Here is a 17,951-nt window from a genome sequence, read left to right as displayed (position 1 = left end):
CTGTGGTTTTTTCCCCAAGAGCGAGCCGGTTCTCGGTATGCTAGTCCTGCCTCTGCTGAATCTGAATAGTGACTCTTTTAACTGCTCTGGTCTCCACAGGGGTGTGGCCGACCCTTTGTATTAGCTCGCTCTGAGGACACAGGGTGCAGGGCCTGGAAGTGGGGGGGGCAGGTTGGGGGGGAGGTCCCTCCATCCCAGGAGCTGTTCAGAGGTCCTCCAGTAGGTGCCTTTGCCCAGTAAACCTGCTCCATAGCTCTGGGCCGTGTTTATTTCCAGTATTGGGGGTTGAGGGCAGAGGCTCAGAGCTAGTAGGGCGATGCATATTTCTCATCATACGAGCCTCGGCCCCGGAGCCGCAGGGTGCCGGATTTCTCACCGAGCACACCTTCCACCACCAGCGTGGACTCGTACAGCTCACAGCTCCTGTGGGGAGCAGGGGCTGAGATGAGTTGGGGGCCCTGGGCCAGGGCTCCAGAGGCAGCGCCAGCGAGGCTGGGAGGGCCGTACCTGGCGGTGAAGGAAACCTGGAGGGGGACGGAGGTGGGGGGCGCGTTGACCGGTCGTGCCTCCAGCAGCCCACTGCTTGGGGTGACCCTGAAGGCAACAGGGTCCTTGTCTGGCTCCTGCTGGCCTGCGTGAGGGGAAGGGGACATGCAGGAGCGCAGCCAGCTCCACGCTCGGCCCCCTGCCCGCATCTTGGGGGTGCGCCTCTGCTCCTGCCCACCTCTGCAGGAATTCTCAGGTGGGCCCAACCCTGGGGAGCCAGCCTGCAGGGACAGGGCACGCAGGCCCCTTCTTGGGGGTCTCGGCCCAGCTGCACGGGGGAGCAGGGAGGAGGGCATGGCACACCTGTCAACACGGCCCAGTAGCTCCGGGAGCCGCTCAGGTTCATCAGGTAGACCTCCCGGATGCGGCCCTGGTTCACGAAGCAGGTCCCGAAGTCCACCCAGCTGGTGGAGAGCTGCAGCTCAGGCACGGCCACGACGGCCCGCAGGGGCACCACCTTGCGGGGGACAGAACCTTTAACTTGGTAGGGACTGGGTGACCTTACCCACTCCCACTGGGCTCTGAGCCAGGGACACAGGGGCCCTGCCGACCCCAAGTACTGCAGCTTCCGAGGGACGTACAGGCAGCACCACAGCTGGTGGAAGGGGGCCAGCGCTGTCATCTAAAGCCAGGGGATGCTGGTGGGATTCTGGGCAGGAAAAGGGCCAGGAACGCGCCATCTGCTCCCCTCTGACTCCCTTGCCACCCCTGCCCTGGATCCAGCTCTGTGGTTTCTGCTCCCTGGTCGGGCCGCCCTACTGCCTTCCTCTCCCCTCTCATCTAGCCCTCTGCTCCCCTTGGGCTCTGGGCCATCTAACCTTTTTCCTTGGCCTCTCCAACTCAGGGCAGGAGGGGCTGTGGCGTGGAGCTGTCACAGGCCACAGAACAAGAACGAGGCCCGTGGTATTCTCACCTGGTGCTCGCAGACCCACACGAGCCCAGGAGGCGTCCCTCAGCTGCTCAGTCCCCACCCATCAGGCCATTCCCTTGGCCTGGTTTCCCTTCTCTCTCTGTTAAACAGCATGCAGGCTTCGCATGCCACCTCCTCCTCCAGGAAGCCTTCCCTGATTTTGCACCCTACAGCACCCCACCTCGCTCTGAGCTCCTAAGACAGGTAAGGATGGATGACCCTCATCTCTCCATGTGCCAGGCCTCTTCCCGGGCAGACAACTGGGGTTTGTCCTCCTCTGACCCCACCTGAACACATGAGGCAGGGCTGGGACTCACCTGAGTGGTCTGGTTGCTGTATTCCAGAAGCAGATTCTGAGTGAAGACCATCTTTTTCTCTCCACTCGCGCTCTGCTGAATGTCCACTCCAGACAACATCTGGTCAGCCGGGAGCTTCTGATAGGAGAGCAGCTCCAGGGAGAGGGAAAAGGACACATTCACCTGAGCAGATGTGGACAAGCCGTCACCTCAGACTGCTGGAGGTGGGCGGCGGCCTCCCCGCCCAGAGCTCCATCCTTCCCTCCTGCGGACCCTGCCTGGTGCATTCACTCCTCACACTGTGCCCTGCTCCCTGCCCAACAGCCGTCAGTACTGGGGACAGGGCTGAGCGGCCCTCGGGAGCTGAGAGGCCGGAGGATTGGGCGGCTCCACTCGCGTGACCAGGGTTGCGGGCAGGCCCGTAGGCCCAAGTCAGGCCTGTGTCTTTGTTCTGGGGGCAGTGAGGAGCCCCTGCCGGGTTTTAAGCAGGGGACGTGCAGTCAGCTTTGCCTTCCTCAGGGGCCACCCTGGAGACTGTGGGGAGGGGGCTGGGGGAGCATGAGTGGGTATCTGGGGGCCAGGGTGTAACCTGGGCCTAACAGGATGGGGCTTGTACACGGGGCTCCCCAACCCAGGTCTGTGGACCCAGATCCACAGATTCATCAAAGGCACCTGTTAGGAAAACGGGTTCCCGGGCCTCAGCCCAGATCTTCTCATCTCTGGCAGTGGGGCCTGGGGAACTGTGTTTCTGGTGTGCCTTATGTTTATGGAAAGATGGTGATGAAACCCTGCGTGAGGGCACACAAGAAGGGGGGTCTGTGCCGCGTGGAGGTGCTCGCAGGACCAGGACACTGGTGGAGGGGACGAAGAGTGGGGTCTGGTGTGTCTGGGATTCGCGAGTGTCCACACTGATGGGTCTAGGCGTTCCTGCGCGTGGAGGGCCCCTGTGCGGAGGGGTTTGCTGGACATGGTGCGTGTGATGGGTGTCCGCCCCTGAGCGCACAGCGCATGGCGGGGCCAAGCGTGTGGTTCGTGTGTGGACACCACTGTCTGTGTCTACGTCCAGACCTGGAGGGTGCTGCATGCGCAAACGTGAGAGGAAGGTGAGCCCCAGCCCAGGTGAGTGTGCCCATTGTAGGCAGGGACCACAGAAGCTCCCACTGACCAGCATGTTCTCCTGTGGGTAGAGTACCAGCTGCTTGCCGGCTGCTGCTGTCCCCTCCTTGCACTGCTGCTTCCAGCTGGGGCCGGGAGCCCTGTGGCTGCGGCTCACCCCATCTTGAGAAACAGAGAAGGGCCTGGAGACCAGGAGCCGGAAGTAGTGTGGGATTTCCGTGGTGTTGGTCAGCTTCAGGTGGCGGGTGGTCACCAGCTCACTCAGCACCTGGGCGGCCACAGAGGTCGGGGAGGGGACTCAATTCTGCCCTCCGGAGCCCCTGACTCGGGTGGGGGGTGGGGGGTCCCGGGGGAGGGGACCCGGACTGTCAGGCCTGTGCCCCACAGGGGGCCGTGGGAGAGGTCTGAAGACCAGGTAGCTCGGGAGGGCCGGGGCGGGGGGGGGGGGGGGGGCGTGCAGCACACTCACCCCAGCACAGCGCTGCTCGGGGATGAGGTCGCTGGCCTGGTGCCAGAACACCACGCTGCCGCCGGAGTCCAGCTCCACGCTCAGCCTGCCAGCGACAGGCACGGCTGGGCTTCTGGGGCCCAGCTGACCTGGCCGGCCTTTCCCTGGGCGCACCCGCCAGCTTCTCCCTCCCGTCCCCATCCTCTTGCTCCCAGGACCCTGTCTGGTCCCCGGCAGTGCCGGGGAAGGCTGACCCCCACAGCGGGCCGCAGGGAGGCCAGGCAGCCCAGCCGACTCACTGCGCGGGCCTCACGTAGCCGTGCAGGTGCAGCCTCACGGGTCCCACAGCCGAGCCCTGCAGGCGGCGCCTCCTCCCCGGAAGCTCCCTCTCCACCTGCCGAGCCCAAGCCCGATCACGGGCGCCCGAGCTGAGCAGGCAGCGGGCGAGCTGCCCCAGGGAGAGGCAACGGTGGGGGCCCTCCCCAGGCCAGGAGCGCTCACCTCGTCATCCAAGCTCATGGAGCCCAGGGCGGAGCCAGTACACTCCACTTTGTGCAGGACGTCAGGGCCCAGGACCACGGGTGTGAAGGAGATGCGGATGGTGCTGCTGCCCCGTGCGGGGACCACCTGGCAGTCGCACACAGCAGCCTCAGCGCCGCCTGTCCCTCCCGGCCAGGGGGACACCCACCCCGACCCCCCCGCCCAGAGCTCCCAGCCCCGCCCCAACTCACCACCTGCTTGGGGCTGATGGAGAACAGCTGGTCAGAGGGCACCCCCTCGCGCCCCTGCAGGGTGACCGAGATGATTTCCTGGGAGGTGCCGGCACTGGAACCGCCCTCAGCCTGTGGTCCAGGAGCCGCTGAGGCTCACGCAGGCTCGAGGCCCACTGGCCACAGCCCGGCAGCCCTCCCGCCACCCCTGCTCACAGACTGGGCAGCTTCACGGCTGGACTTGGGCACGTCAGAGGGACTTGGGGACCAGAAGGAGCTGCTGCTCTCAGGGGTCTCAGGGCACAGGAGGCCGTTCCCAGCTTGGTCCCGCAGCGGGAAGGGTGGCCCATAGGACACCAGCAGCTCCAGCAGCCGGTCCTCCCTGGCCTCTGGAGCGTAGGTCTCCCAGTCTAGGCGGATGTCTGGGGCAGACATGGGGGAGAGAGGAGAGGGGATAAGGAAGGAGCAGACTCTTCCCTGGGCGCCCCCCCCCACTCCCTGCAGCCCCCGGAGGCTGCCGGGTCTCCCACACTCAGGGTGGAGGGGGCCTGGCTCCCCGATGTCACTTGCAGGCAATTCTTGTTTTAGGAGAGTCTACAGGCTATGCCAGCCCTTGCCCTCTGGATCACAAGACCAGGTTTCATGTCCAGATGCAGAAATCCGGCTCCCTGTGTGCTCTCCCCACACCCTCCTTTCCTTCTGGCCTTTTTGCTGACCACTGGGCCCTTCACTCCCCGTGTCCCCTGCCTCCTCCCCTCCATCCTTTAGCGCCCACCTGCTTTCACTTCCTTCCCCAGCCAGGCGAGTCTCTGGGGGCTGCCACTGGCAACTGTCTGGCCAGGATTCTCATCTCTCTCTCTGCCCCCATCCTTGTACCCACTGGGCAAAAACCTAACCCTGGGGGAACGGAACCGACCATCTAGGCCCCAGTGAGCAAGTCCCCCACATTCTAAACAACGTGCCACTCCCATAAATATGTCCCCAACCTAGACTGCGCCCCCACTCTGCCCATCACTGTTTCCTGCTCGGCCGTCCCTGCGTACCTGCACCACGACACTGTCTTCCCTGGTCTCCTCTGGCACTCAGTGGGTGGTCCCACCTCACCTCCCAGAAAAAAGTCCTGCCCGGAGCCCCCCATCTGTCTGCATCTACCCCATCCCTGCACCCCTCTTCTCAGGGGCCAGATGTGTCCCATCTCCCCTCTCTCCTGGCTGCTTCCCCACAGCACTTAAACAAGCTTCCCTCTGCCAGACCTTTCCAGTACCACTTCTCCTCTCCACAGCAAGCTTGGAGGACGAACAATCCATGAGCGCCTCCCCCCCCACTCCCAGCTCACCTCGGATTCATGGCTCGCCCCTGGGGAATGAACGCCTGGTGAAGACATGCCCACGCAAGGTCCCCGAACTTGTAGTCCCTAGGGTTACTACCTGGTATCTGCCTCTTTCACGCACGGAACCACTCTCACCAAGGCCACCAGTGGCTTCCATACTCTCAAGTGCAGAGGACAGTCTCACTTTCAGGTACGGAGAAATGTGCGTGTGATGATGAGCCCCAAGGAAGCAACGGTAACCAGGAAAGTAGAAGAGAAATCCCAAATTAAACGAAGGGAAAACAGAAGTCACAAAAAGCAAAACGAAGAAAGCAGAAAAATAACAGTGAAATAAATCATAAAAGAAGAAGAAATACATAGATTTCCTAAAGCTCAGATCCCGGCTGTTTACAGAGAAACACACATCGAAGTCATAAAGGGTGGAAACAGAGGGATGGGCAAAGACATACCAGGCAAATGCCAGTATACAACCAGCGGGAGCAATGTTGCTATTCGGCGAGGCGGGATTTAAGCACTGAAGGGGCCAAAGAGGAAGGTTACAGGGTGATAAGAGGCATCATTAGCTGTCAAGTGCATCTAACAATACAGAAGCTAAAAGCATACAGCAAAACTGCAAACGCTAGCAGAACTTGATAACATGATTAGAGTGGTCCAATACACCCCAAATGCACAGATCCAGTGGTCAAAAATAAGCAAGGTCACAGAGTGGCCATTCTCTTCCACCAACAGGATGTTTCCCTTGAGTCCCCGAGGAGCTTAAAAACTACAGTGCCCAGGCCCTGCCCCTAGAGACTGTGCTTCACTTGGTCTGGGGTGGCCGAGCCTCAAGGTGCTTTAAATAATCCCCGGGAGGCTGGTTCTCAGCTGGCCCTGGCTCTTCCTGTGGCCCATACGCTCCCTCAGGCCCAGCTGGGTCGCTCTCCTCCTGGCCTCAGCCTGATGGCCCTTGACACAGACCCCCAGCACTCTGGCCGCCCCCGTAGTTGCACTCAGTGCACTCTACACTGGCAGCCCATGGTCACGTCCGTCCTGCCCATCAGGCACAGCCCCTGCTGTCCTGTTGCCCCTGTATCCCCAGCTCCTTGCACAGCACCTGGCAAATAGCTCAGGGGCTGCTGGCTGAAGGGAAGAGAAAAGGTGTCCCCTACAAGTGCCTGTCCCTATGCAAAGTGAACCCGAGCAGGGGAGGGCATCTGTGGCCCATGGACACTGGGAGACCCCAGGCAAGGATAAGTCCTGTCTTCTCGGGTGGAAGTGGCTCTGACAACCCAAGAGTGGCTTGGCCAGTCCTGACCTTGGCCCTTGGGGGCCTCCCTCCATACCCCAGCCCACTTGGCTCCAGGTCGTGGGCCATCAGCTTCCCCCACCCCAATCTTCCCTCCCAGCCTGGCCCACCACACGGCAGAGCCTGCAGCAAGAGCCCCGATTTCTCTCGCGAGCATCTCACCACAGGGGCTGGAATTACTCAGGCGAAGGATCCGGGTGACGGTGTCTCCTCCAGAGACCTGGGTGCCGAACCTGGAGACAGGAGACGAGGGTCAGCAGGGCCACAGCCAGCGCACACCCCACAGGCCAGCTCTCCTGAGAGAGGAAGGCCGGGGCTCAGGCAGGCAGGAGGCCCCATAGCGGTCTGTCTTCAGCCCAGAGTAACCGAGCCCCAGGGCTGGAGGCCCTCCCCATGCGGTGCCCGGTGAACCATGACCCAGGACTGCTCACCAGTAAACCCCACCCACTCTGCAACCGCACTGACCAACCACACAGACCCCAAAGCAGTTGGAGTGAGGGGTCCCAAATCCGGCCCTGACCTCGGACCACAAGTGACTACTCGGTACTTCTGTCCCCGCAAATCCCTCAGAGATGTGCAGATCACGGCCGTGCCCCCTGAGGCCTCCCTCCTCTGGGGTAGCCCTGGCTTGGGGCTTTCGAGCTGGGTGGCACCAAGTGGCCCTGGGCCAGCGGGACAGCAACGAGTTGGCGTGGGCAGCCCGGGGTGGAGGCCAGAGGGTTTCAAGGGTTAGAGCAGGAGGTGGGCGGGGGCGAGGCAGGGATACCTGACAACAGGCTCCTTCTGGATCTGGTCAGTGGTGTAGTGGGCGGTCCTGTGGGAGCTGATGGGGCAGCCCACCACCGCCATGTGCACCGGGATGACCGCTGGAGGCAGGTCTCCCACCTGCAAACACAGCAGTCATGCATTGCTCTCATCACCGGCTGCTACCGCAACCCCTGGCTCCCCATCCCCTCCGTTCGAGGCCCTCCCTCCTCCAGCCAGCCCAGGGTCCCCAAAGCTTGGTCGCAACTGGGCGGGGACTCACTCCCCCATGTCTGACACTCACCCCAGACCCCCCCAAAGGCCTGGCCTCCCAGCCCCCGCTTCCCTGTCCTGCCCTCCCGTCTCTACTCTCCCGCCCAGCCCTGCGTGCGACTGCACGGATCTCCCAGCTTGAGGGTCTTTGGCCTCTTATGGCCCCTTTGATTACATTTCTTTATCTTTTAAATGGAAATAACTTTATTATTTTTCTCTGCTAATAAAAAGCGATAAATGTCTTTTTTTAATTTAAAATAGAATGTATTTCACCCATGATCCTACCCCACCCCCCAGCACGACTCACTGTTAACATTTCAGTGTACCACTGTCTAGACAGACTTGTGTGCATAAAACACAGATATAAATGAGGAGCATTCTGGGCATGCTTTGTTTTGGTAATCTCTTTTCTCTTTACAACATATGATAATTTTACTAATGAAGGTTTACAGCATCATTTAACGGGCTGTCCGGAATTCCACTGCGTGGATGTAGCCTAATGTTTTCATCCGATCTTCTCCTGATGGACGTGGATGTTTACACCGTTTGCTTTTTTCTCCCCCCTCTATTACAAACAACGCTGAGAAGAAAAGGAAGCCTGGTGTGAATTTATTTGTTCCCTGTGTCCACTTCTTTCCTTGAGGCAACCTTAACTGTGTGTCCCCAGCGCCCTGCAGAAGTGCCTCCGAAGGGCGGCACACATTTCCCAGCCGGCCTCGCCGTGCACGTGAGTACCTTTCCCCTGCACCTTCACTGACAACTTTTGAACCTTGCTAATCTCACAAAGACTAGTATTTCAGTGGTTTAACCCTCACTTCTTTGGTTACCAGTGCTGGTGACATGTTTCACGTTCGCTGGCCGTCTCTCTTTGTCATTCTTGAGTTGCCTATTCAAACCCTTTGCCTATTTGGGATGCTTTTGCCCCCCTTATTGTTAGTCCAGAAATGCTTTGTATATTAAGGTGATCAACTCTTTGTCATTGGGCACAGCACAATTTAAAGCAAATATCTACCATAACTAACGCATCCAATTTACTAAATAGTTCAGGAAAATCTTCTGTGCAATAACTCAGTAGCCTAGGATTTGGGACACGTTTACTTTGTTTACTTACTGTGCAGATGAGGCTGTCCCAGTACTCGCCCCACATGTTCGCACAGGCTGTGAGGTCAATGCCAAGCTGTTGGTGGGCCCCCAGCACGCCCTGGGAGAGGTGGGGAAAGAAGGCAGCTCCTTTCCCGTGGGATAGCATGCTTTCCATAAACTCTACAGCAGAACCAGGAATGGGGATTCAGGCCCCAGGGCAGGAAAGAGGTCCAAACCCTCAAGCGTCAGCAAAGCACTGAACCAGACAAGCCAACCTACAGCCTCTCCTTGGTCTGGCTAAACAGACCCTCCTCCTGGGAGCCTGGGGCCCAGCGTCCAAGCTTCTCTCACCTCCCACAAGGGCCGAGCCTCAGCCCTCCCTTCTGAGCCACCACCCCTCCCAAATCGAAGCCAGGCCCTGTGCACAAGCCGTACGCCCTTGGCAAGGGGATGGCCTCGTTTAAAAGAGGGGGTGCTGTCAGGTGGAGGGCCACGGCCATCTCAGGGACCTTGCTAGAAAAGACGCTGAGAAGTGGTCTCTGGTCAGGGTCCCCTCCTGCAGCAACCGGCCCACCTCCTTGGAAGGCCACGCGAAACGCCGCTCTGGCCAGGCCTGGGCTCAGCGCCTGCCCTGGGACTCTTACCCAGCTGCTCTCGCTTGGCCAAGAGCTCCCGCATCCGAGCCATCTTCAGCAGGGCAGGAGGCATGTCGGGGCTTGACAAGACGGGACGTGGAAATCACATCAAGCCATCCGGGCCCTTCCCCAGACCTGAGCCACCTCCCCTGGCAACCAGCATCCCCCCAGGTGCCCAGCAGAAGAAGGTGGCCCTGCCTGCTCCTCCCAGGGGAGAGCTGGTCAGGCCTCCTCTTCACCTCTGTCTGTGGTCTTTGCTCGCGCTGCACCCCTACCACCCAAAGCATCCCAGCTGCAGGCCGCCTGCCAGCCCCAGGGATTGCCTCCCAACAAACTCAGGAGGGCTCCAGGGCAGGGACCCCGATCCCCAGGCTCTGCACCTTGGTGACCCATGGATGAAAACCCAGCCCCGACTCCCCAACCCTTGTCCAGCCTTCTGCAACAGGCCGTTTCCACTCTTTCCTGCTGACATCTGTCCTGCACTGAACACATGCTAACTTTCTGCAATGGGCAAGTTAATGGCTCAGGAGCTGTTCCTGGTGCCCTGCAACACAAGCAGTCGGTGGTTTTGAAGCTCCCGCCACCACTCCTCCCCTCCCACCCCCGCCTTAGGAGCTTTGGTGGCGAGGTGTCTGCAGCGGGGTGCTGGTAAACTTAGCCAGCCTCTCGGTGTAAACACTTTCAATGCAGTTGATTCCGAGCTACAGCTTTGCAGCGTGCCTCACTGTATCTCTGCGCACAGTTCCCTCCACCTACAATAACTTCTCCCTCGTCCGCGGGCCCCAGTACCACCTGGCCTGTCCGAAGCCCTCCACCTCAGCAGGCCACATCCTCCCCAGAAGCAGCCTCTGAAAGAAACCAGACTTACAGGCTGGGTTTTTGGCGCAGGCTGTTTGCAGGGCTCCCAAAGTACTCAAACTTGAGGGTAAAAGGGGTCTGTATCGGGGAGCAGTTGGTCAGGATAAGCTGGCGATTCACGCGGGTCCGCAGCGGCACTGCTGAGCCGAAGTCCAGGTGGAGCCTCTCCGGGTGGCCTGGCCACAGCTCTGCACTGGCAACACTGCCCCGAGCCCACGAGCACCCGGTTACACGCCACCCTTGGCCCTGCCCAGCGAGCCACCTGGGGTGGGGGCGCCAGAGCTGCCCGGAAACCAGGCTGCATCCTCCAAGCCCTCATTAAGCTGCCACCCCAGGGCTTCCCTGGTGGCGCAGTGGTTGAGAATCTGCCTGCCAATGCAGGGGACACGGGTTCGGGCCCTGGTCTGGGAAGATGCCGCGGAGCAACTGGGCCCGTGAGCCACAATTACTGAGCCTGTGCGTGCGATGAAGAGTGGCCCCCGCTTGCCACAACTAGAGAAAGCCCTTGCACAGAAGCGAAGACCCAACACAGCCATAAATAAATTAAAAAAAAAAAAAAAAAAGCTGCCACCCCACAGAGACTCCCGACTCGCCCACCCGTGATGCCAAGAGAGGCCTCAAACTCCCCAGGCTTTCCCTGGCCGGGGCAGACCGGCCTGTCTCCCGGTCGCCAGGCCTCGTGTGGGAAAGCCCAAGGTACCCAGAGCCCCGTCCCCTGCCGTCTCCCCGCCTGAACACCACGCCTCCGGTGTGTGGGGAAAGACCACAGAGAAGGCGGTGATGGGCTAGGCGGGGCTGTCCCCAGAGAGTCTGTGAGGGGCCTTTTCCTGGCCGCGGGAATCACGGGGAGGAGGCTGGTACCACCTCAAGGCCGGTCCTTTGAACGGCTGCCTCAGCCCCCAGGCCCCGGGCCTGCCCTGGGCTCACCTGCTGTCGCTGTCCTCTGTAGAGATGGCGATGGCCACCTGCAGTCCCTGGGGTTTCCCGGAAATGCCCAGAACCAGTGGCTCCTTCATGCCCAACACGTTACAAGGGAGGGCCAGGTCCATCAACTCGTCCTATAAGGAAGCCCACCGGGGGTGCATCACTCAGGTAAAGCCCAGGGCTTGGCCTCAGCAGAGGGACCTCAGATGGGCTCCCACAGCACAGGAGGCTGCTTGGGGGGGGGGGCGCTCAACCCAAAGGTCTTGTCCAGGCTCATCTCTGTGGAAGGGCTCCCAGACCCTTCAGTGGGTCACTATGCCCAGACCCGGCCTGTCAGCCCACCCCTGCCCCCCACCGGAGGCCTGGCCCCTTCCTCAGGGCTCCTGGCTGTGAGTCGGCCCCAAATACCTGGGCAGCCCCACGTGAAGGAGACCCCTCCAAGCGGACCTCTGGAGAAGCCGCACATTTATCCTGATGAAGCTGCTACCATAGAAATCAAGCCCTTTCTGCGTGAGGTCTGCTCTGTGCCAGGCCTGGGCCCGGCCGTCACCCTCGAGCTCTGGCTCAGCTGTGTAAGAAAGCCCACCGTCCACATGTTCGCCAGAGAGGACTGGGACCTGGGGCTGCTAGTCCCTGCGAGGACAAAGTTTCCTCCCCCACAAGAACCACAAACAGATAGCCGGCAACCACCCAAGTGCTGAGCACATTCGGCCCAATGGCCTTCCTGTGGGCTGCACCCAGGAGAAGCTGTGTCCTTCTTGGGAGGAGCCTGGGTGCCGCTCAGACTCCCCTGCAGCACCCAGCACAGGGCCCGCCGTGGGCAGCAGCTCTGTTCAGCAGCTCCGGGCAGCTGGAAAGCTGGGCCCACCTGCTCCAAAGAGAATGGCCTGGCGAGGGCTAAAGGTGGTGCCCAAGGGTGTCAGGGCACATCCAGGCCCTGTGTCCCTAGACAGCAGGCCCAGTGGGAGTGGGGACCCCAGACCCAAATGCAAGAAGTCTCGTCCCCACTGACGCAGCCCAGGAGAGGGGTCTGGGGTGGACCTCCTGGCCGGCACAGAGGCAGGCAGCCGGGGGAGCTTCCTGGGCACGCAGGCCCCTGAGTCCTCACTCGCCTGGGTATGAGCAGTCAACTCTAGGCTGAACTGGCGCTCCTCACGGGGGCCCAGCGTGCCACGTCTCGGGGAGACTTTTGCTGTGCAGAAGCTTGCTTGGAGCCCCAGGAGCTGGCAGACACATGGGTGGGGTCACGTGCTGGGCTTCCAGGATGGACCCGGGGTCCAGACAGAGGGCTCAGCACCGCCGCATACTCTGGGGAGGCTGGCGGACTGGGGTCCCCCAGCGAGACCAGCAGGGTGGGGTGCTCCTGAGTGGGGATAAACCACAGGCCCCTCTCCTCTCCTCTCCCACCACAGATGGACCTCATCCCTGTCAGGGGTTCTCTGGACTAAATAAGCCACCCTGGGAGGCCCAGGGTGATGGGGAACAGGGACAGCTGGCTCTGATGCACAGGGACGTGGCCCCATCTGCCGTGGCACGTGGGGCAGGCGGCAGAGTCAGCTCCAGGGGCAGTAATCTGTTCTGGGCGGTGTCTGGGGGACAACGTCCCCCTCCACACAGGCCTCTGGGGCTGAGGGTTGCAGGCCTAGGGCCCGACAGTGTGGGCTCACCCACCTTGCCCCAGTGGAACTGGGTGGGCAGGAGTGTGCCATTGATGAGTGCGACAGGCGTCTTGGTGGGCACGCCCAGGTAGAGGTTGGTGACCTCCACCTGGCTGCTCTGCAGGTACACGTAGGGCTCCTGCACCTCGGCATACACAGGCAGGTGGCTGGAACACAAGGAAATAAAAGGCATACTCAACAGAAAGGAAGAATTAAAACTCCTCCCTATGTGCAGATGACATGATGGTCCACGTAGAAAATCCCAAGGAATCAATTTTTTAAAAAAATCTTAGAACTAATGAGTGAGTCAGCAAAGTGACAGGGTAAAAATCAACCCATAAAAATCAATCACTTTTTTTTTCTTTTTGGCTGTGACAGGAGGCCTGTGGGATTTTTAGTTCCCTGACCAGGGATCAAACCCGGGCCCTCGGCAGTAACGCACAGAGTCCTAACCACTGGACCGCCAGGGAACTCCAAAATCAATCACATTTTTACAGGCTGACAAAGAACATGTAGAAACAGAAGTTAAAAATATAATACCATTTATAATTGCTCGAAAAATTGAAATACTTTGGTAAATATCTAATAAAACACGTATAGAATTTGTGTACTGAAAACTACAAAAACACCAATGAAAGAAATCGAAGATGACTATAGAGAGGCATAAATCATGTTCATGGATTAAAAAACTCAACACAGAAGTCAATTCTTCCCAAATTGACCTATTAAGTTTAACACAATTCTTATCAAACTCCTAGCCAGGATTTTTGTAGATATAGACAAGCTTATTGTAACATTTATATAGAAAGATAAAGGACACAGACTAAAACAATTTTTAAAAAGAATAAAGTGGGAAATTACTGGATGTTAAGACTTACTATACAGCTACAGCAATCAAGATAGTGTGTTACTGGTGGAGGGATGTATACAACAGATCAATGGAACAATGTAGAAAACCTAGAAACAGACCCACGCAAATATGTCTGAGGGTATTTTTTTCCTTATATAAGGAACGGAGATAACATGCATTTTGCTTTTCACTTTTTATTTTGAAATACTGTAGATTCACATGTAGCAGTAACAAAAAAAAAATACAAAGGGATCCAATATACTCTTCACCCAATTGCCCAATAGTAACATCTTGCCTAACTATGGCACAATGTCACAAGCAGGAGACCAAGACGGATACAATCCAGCAATCTTATTCAGGCCCCATCAGGTTTACACGGACCCGTTTGTATGTATTTACTTCTACGCAATTTTATCACATGTAGATAACGCATGACACCACCACAGTCAAGACACAGAACGGTTCCATTACAAGGATGTCTCATGCTATCTTCCTTTTTTTTAACCTCCTCCCCGCCCCCATTTTTTTTGGGGGGGGCCATAAATTTCTGAGTGCTGTTCACTTTGTTCGATAATTAAGGATTTTTCCAACAGACAAAAAAAACTTTACCATCTTGGCCAGCTTGGCAATCCTCAAGAATATCAAAGAAGAAAAGACTTGTCCCCGTAAAGAGCTGTAAAATATATTTGAAAATGAGGTTTAATTGCAGTTATCATGCTATCTTTTTATAGCCACAGAACGAGCCTGAGATAGGTCATAGATTCAAAAGCCAAACAAAAGATAGAGATTGGCAAAATGTATTAAAAAAAATGATCCCACTGTATACTGTCTGCAAGAGACACCTTAGATTCAAAGACACAAATGTGCCGAAAGTAAAAGGATGGAAAAATATACTGCAAACAGTACCCAAAAGAGAGCTATTGTAGCTATTTTAATGTGAGATGAAATAGACTTTAGGACAAAAATTGTTACTAGAGACAAAGAAGGGTATTTTATAATTATAAGAAGGTCAATCCATCAGGAAGACATTACAATTATAAATACACATGTCTAGCAACAGTGTTCCAAAATACATGAAGCAAACAATGACAGGATTGAAGGGAGAAACTGACAATTCCAAAATAATGATTAGAGATTTCAATACCTCATTTTAAATAGTGGACAGAACAACTAAGCAGAAGATGAACAGGAAATAGAAGACTTAACACTATAAACCAACCAGACCTCTATATAACACTCTATCCAACAACAGCAAAATGTCTCCTATGTGTACATGGAATATTCTCTAGAACAGACCATAAGATAGCCCATATAACAAGCCTCAGATTTAAAAGGCTGAAATTATACAAAGTATGTTCTCCAACAACAAGAGAATCAAATTAAAAATCAACAACAGAAAATAATTTGGGAAACAAAAATATGTGTAAATTAAACAACACACTCCTAAATAAACAATAGGTCAAATAAGAAATAAAATTTTTGGTTGAATATGCAAAAATTAGTGAAAAACACATTAATTTTAAAAAGGACAAAAATGGCATGATTATTTCAAAAGACGCAGAAAAAACATTCAATGGAATCTTACGTTCTTTCATGAGAAAAACAATCAGCAAACTAGGAATAGAAGGGAACTTCCACAACCTGATAAAGGACATCTACAAAAAGCCTACAGCTAATATCATACTTAAAGGTGAAAGACAATGCTTTCATTTTAAGATCAGAAACAAGGCAAGGACATCCAACCTTGCCACTTTCATTCAACACTGTACTGGAGTATCATTAGGTCCATTAGGCAGGAAATAGAAAGGAAAGGCATCCAGATTGGAAAGGAAGATGTAGGGACTTATCTCGTGGCTCAGTGGTTAAGAATCTGCCTGCCAATGCAGGGGACACGGGTTCGAGCCCTGGTCTGGGAAGATCCCACATGCCACACACTAAGCCCATGCACCACAACTACTGAGCGTGCGCTCTAGAGTCCGCGAGCCACAACTGCTGAGCCTGCACACCACAACTACTGAAGCCCATGCGCCCTAGAGCCCATGCTCCACAACAAGACAAGCCACTGCAATGAGAAGCCCACGCACCACAACGAAGAGTAGCCCCCGCTCGCCACAACTAGAGAAAGCCCGTGCACAGCAATGAACACCCAACACAGCCAAAAATAAATAAATAAATAAAAATTTAAAAGAAGAAAAAGGAAAGGAAGATGTAAAATTATCTCTAAATGCAGACGACATGATCTTCTATTTAGAAAACTATCAGAAGTAATGTGTTCAGCAAGGTTGTAGGATACAGGGTCAATATACAAAAAACTATTTGTATTTCTACACACTAACAATGAATAATAATAAAATGTGATTAAGAAAAGTCCATTTCCAAAAGCATCAAAAATGATACAATACTTAGGAATAACTTTAACAAAAAATGTACAAGACTTGTACACCGAAAACCTCACTGAAAGAAATGAAAAGACCTAAATAAATGGAAAGACATTTCATGTTCAAGAATGGGAAGACTTAATATTGTCAGGATGGCAATACTCCCCAAACTGATCGGCAGATTCAACACACTCCCTATAAAAATCCCAGCTGCCTCTTTGCAGAAATTGATAAACTGGTCCTAAAATTCATACAGAAATTCAAAGAACCCAGAATAGCCAAAACAATCTTGAGAAAGAAAAACAAAGTTGGAGAATTCATACTTCCTGATTTCAAAACTTACTATAAAGCCACATTAATCAAAACAATGTTGATACGGCATAAGAACAGACCTATAGATCAGTGGAACAGAACTGACAGTCCATAAATAAACCCTCATGTTTACAGTCAACTGATTTTTGACAAAGGGTGCCAAGACAATTCAATGGATAAAGAAAAGTCTTTTTAAGAAACCGTACTGAGACAACTGATTATCTAGTTGGAAAAGAATGAACCTGGATTCTTTTCTCACACCATACACAAAAACTAACTCAAAATGGATCAGAGACCTAAGAATAAGAACTAAAACTATAAAACTCTCAGAAGAAAACATGTGAGTAAATATTTGTGACATTAGGCAATGGTTTCTTAGATATAACACCAAAACCACAAGCAACAAACGAGAAAAATACATAAACTGGAATTCACCAAAATTTAAAACTTTTGTGCTTCAAAGTATACATACCATCAAGAAAGTAAAAGGACAATTCTCAGAGTGGGAGAAAATATTTGAAAATCATATACCTAATAATAGATATGTATCTAGAATATACATAAAGAACAACACTTCCATCTCAAAAAAAAGGAACACTTGCATCTCAATAATAAAAAGACAAATAACCTTATTTTTTTTAAATGGGCACAGAATTCAAGAGATAGTTCTCCAAAGAGGATCTACAGATAACCAATAAGCATATGAAAGATGCTAAACATCATTTGCCATCAGGAAAACTCAAATCAAATCCTCAGTGAAATATCACTTCACACACACCAGGATGAGTGCCACTGAAGGATAGATTGTAACAAGCGTTGTTGAGGAAGAGAAGAAATAGGAGAGCAGGGTGGAGAAGGATGGAGAGTGGGTCCCGACTGGCAACTATTATATTTGCCCCATATATCATTATTATAATACGATACACTATGCTAACATTATGCATAATTTGTGAACATTTTTAAATAAAGAATAAAGTAAATATAATGCTATTCCAATGAGAAAAAAATTAAAAGAAAGGCTGTAATCAGATTAACTGATAAAACAGAGGAGAACAAAACTATTACTTAAGACCCCTGGAGAAGGCCAAGCAGAGATTCCGTAACAGTGGAGTGAGAGGCATCACAAGGCAGAGTGGGCTGTGGGGAAAGAGCAGGGGAGGTAACTAAAGGAGCGCTGGGAGATTATCCTGGCGGGTTCAGCTATACTGGCTCCCAGAGCTCAGGCATCACACAGAAGACTGGTAAATCCTGCAACAGGATTTACCCGACCCGCAGTGAAGAATGTGGGCGTGGCCCTGCAGAGAGGTCACAGCAGATCCTGCAGGAACACTGGGCTTCTCAACTGTCTCTGAGGGAAAACAACCAAAAAGATCCTATTTATGAAGGAAGGAAGGGACTGATTCGTGTAGCTGGCCAGTGTGGGTTTCCTCGACTGTTTGTCTTGGGCTGTTTTCCCCAGAGGCCCCCTCCCTTTACGGGATTCAGGAAGCTGTCTGCTCTGAGGGTACTCACACACACTCACACACACTCAGTCCTGGGAGGAGGACTCCATCCACACCTACACCCACATACTCAGAGGAAACTGACACCACCGG

The 17,951-nt window shown here is 54.5% G+C and overlaps 1 protein-coding gene across 14 annotated transcripts in view; it reads right to left on the bottom strand.

Moving 5' to 3' along the window:
* Positions 1-148: 148 nt before the first annotated feature.
* The window catches only part of DLEC1 (DLEC1 cilia and flagella associated protein), a 102,767-nt gene continuing 84,964 nt past the window's right edge, over positions 149-17,951 (bottom strand). For 6 of the 14 annotated variants that reach the window (XM_029244137.1, XM_029244142.1, XM_029244138.1 and 3 more), the window contains 16 exons: positions 12,830-12,983; positions 12,271-12,381; positions 11,162-11,292; positions 10,245-10,436; positions 9,386-9,456; positions 8,770-8,921; positions 7,408-7,526; positions 6,804-6,874; positions 4,243-4,448; positions 4,048-4,158; positions 3,818-3,943; positions 3,616-3,710; positions 3,338-3,422; positions 2,918-3,136; positions 1,774-1,935; positions 149-1,003 (listed from right to left, as the gene is read on the bottom strand). In XM_029244137.1, coding sequence (XP_029099970.1) covers positions 206-1,003; positions 1,774-1,935; positions 2,918-3,136; positions 3,338-3,422; positions 3,616-3,710; positions 3,818-3,943; positions 4,048-4,158; positions 4,243-4,448; positions 6,804-6,874; positions 7,408-7,526; positions 8,770-8,921; positions 9,386-9,456; positions 10,245-10,436; positions 11,162-11,292; positions 12,271-12,381; positions 12,830-12,983 — 2,803 coding nt within the window. In that variant the 3' untranslated portion in view covers positions 149-205. Of the gene's footprint in view, positions 1,004-1,773; positions 1,936-2,910; positions 3,137-3,337; positions 3,423-3,615; positions 3,711-3,817; positions 3,944-4,047; positions 4,159-4,242; positions 4,449-6,803; positions 6,875-7,407; positions 7,527-8,769; positions 8,922-9,385; positions 9,457-10,244; positions 10,437-11,161; positions 11,293-12,270; positions 12,382-12,829; positions 12,984-17,951 lie in introns of those variants that run through there. The other 8 variants (XM_029244147.1, XM_029244148.1, XM_029244141.1 and 5 more) reach the window with 8 other exon arrangements.

The sequence above is a fragment of the Monodon monoceros genome, unplaced genomic scaffold (assembly GCF_005190385.1).
Source record: "Monodon monoceros isolate NGI ecotype Baffin Bay Population unplaced genomic scaffold, NGI_Narwhal_1 Super_Scaffold_3, whole genome shotgun sequence".
NCBI lineage: Eukaryota > Metazoa > Chordata > Mammalia > Artiodactyla > Monodontidae > Monodon > Monodon monoceros.
The sequence above is the reverse complement of the archived record's forward strand: the minus strand, read 5'-3'. Positions and strand labels throughout refer to the sequence as shown.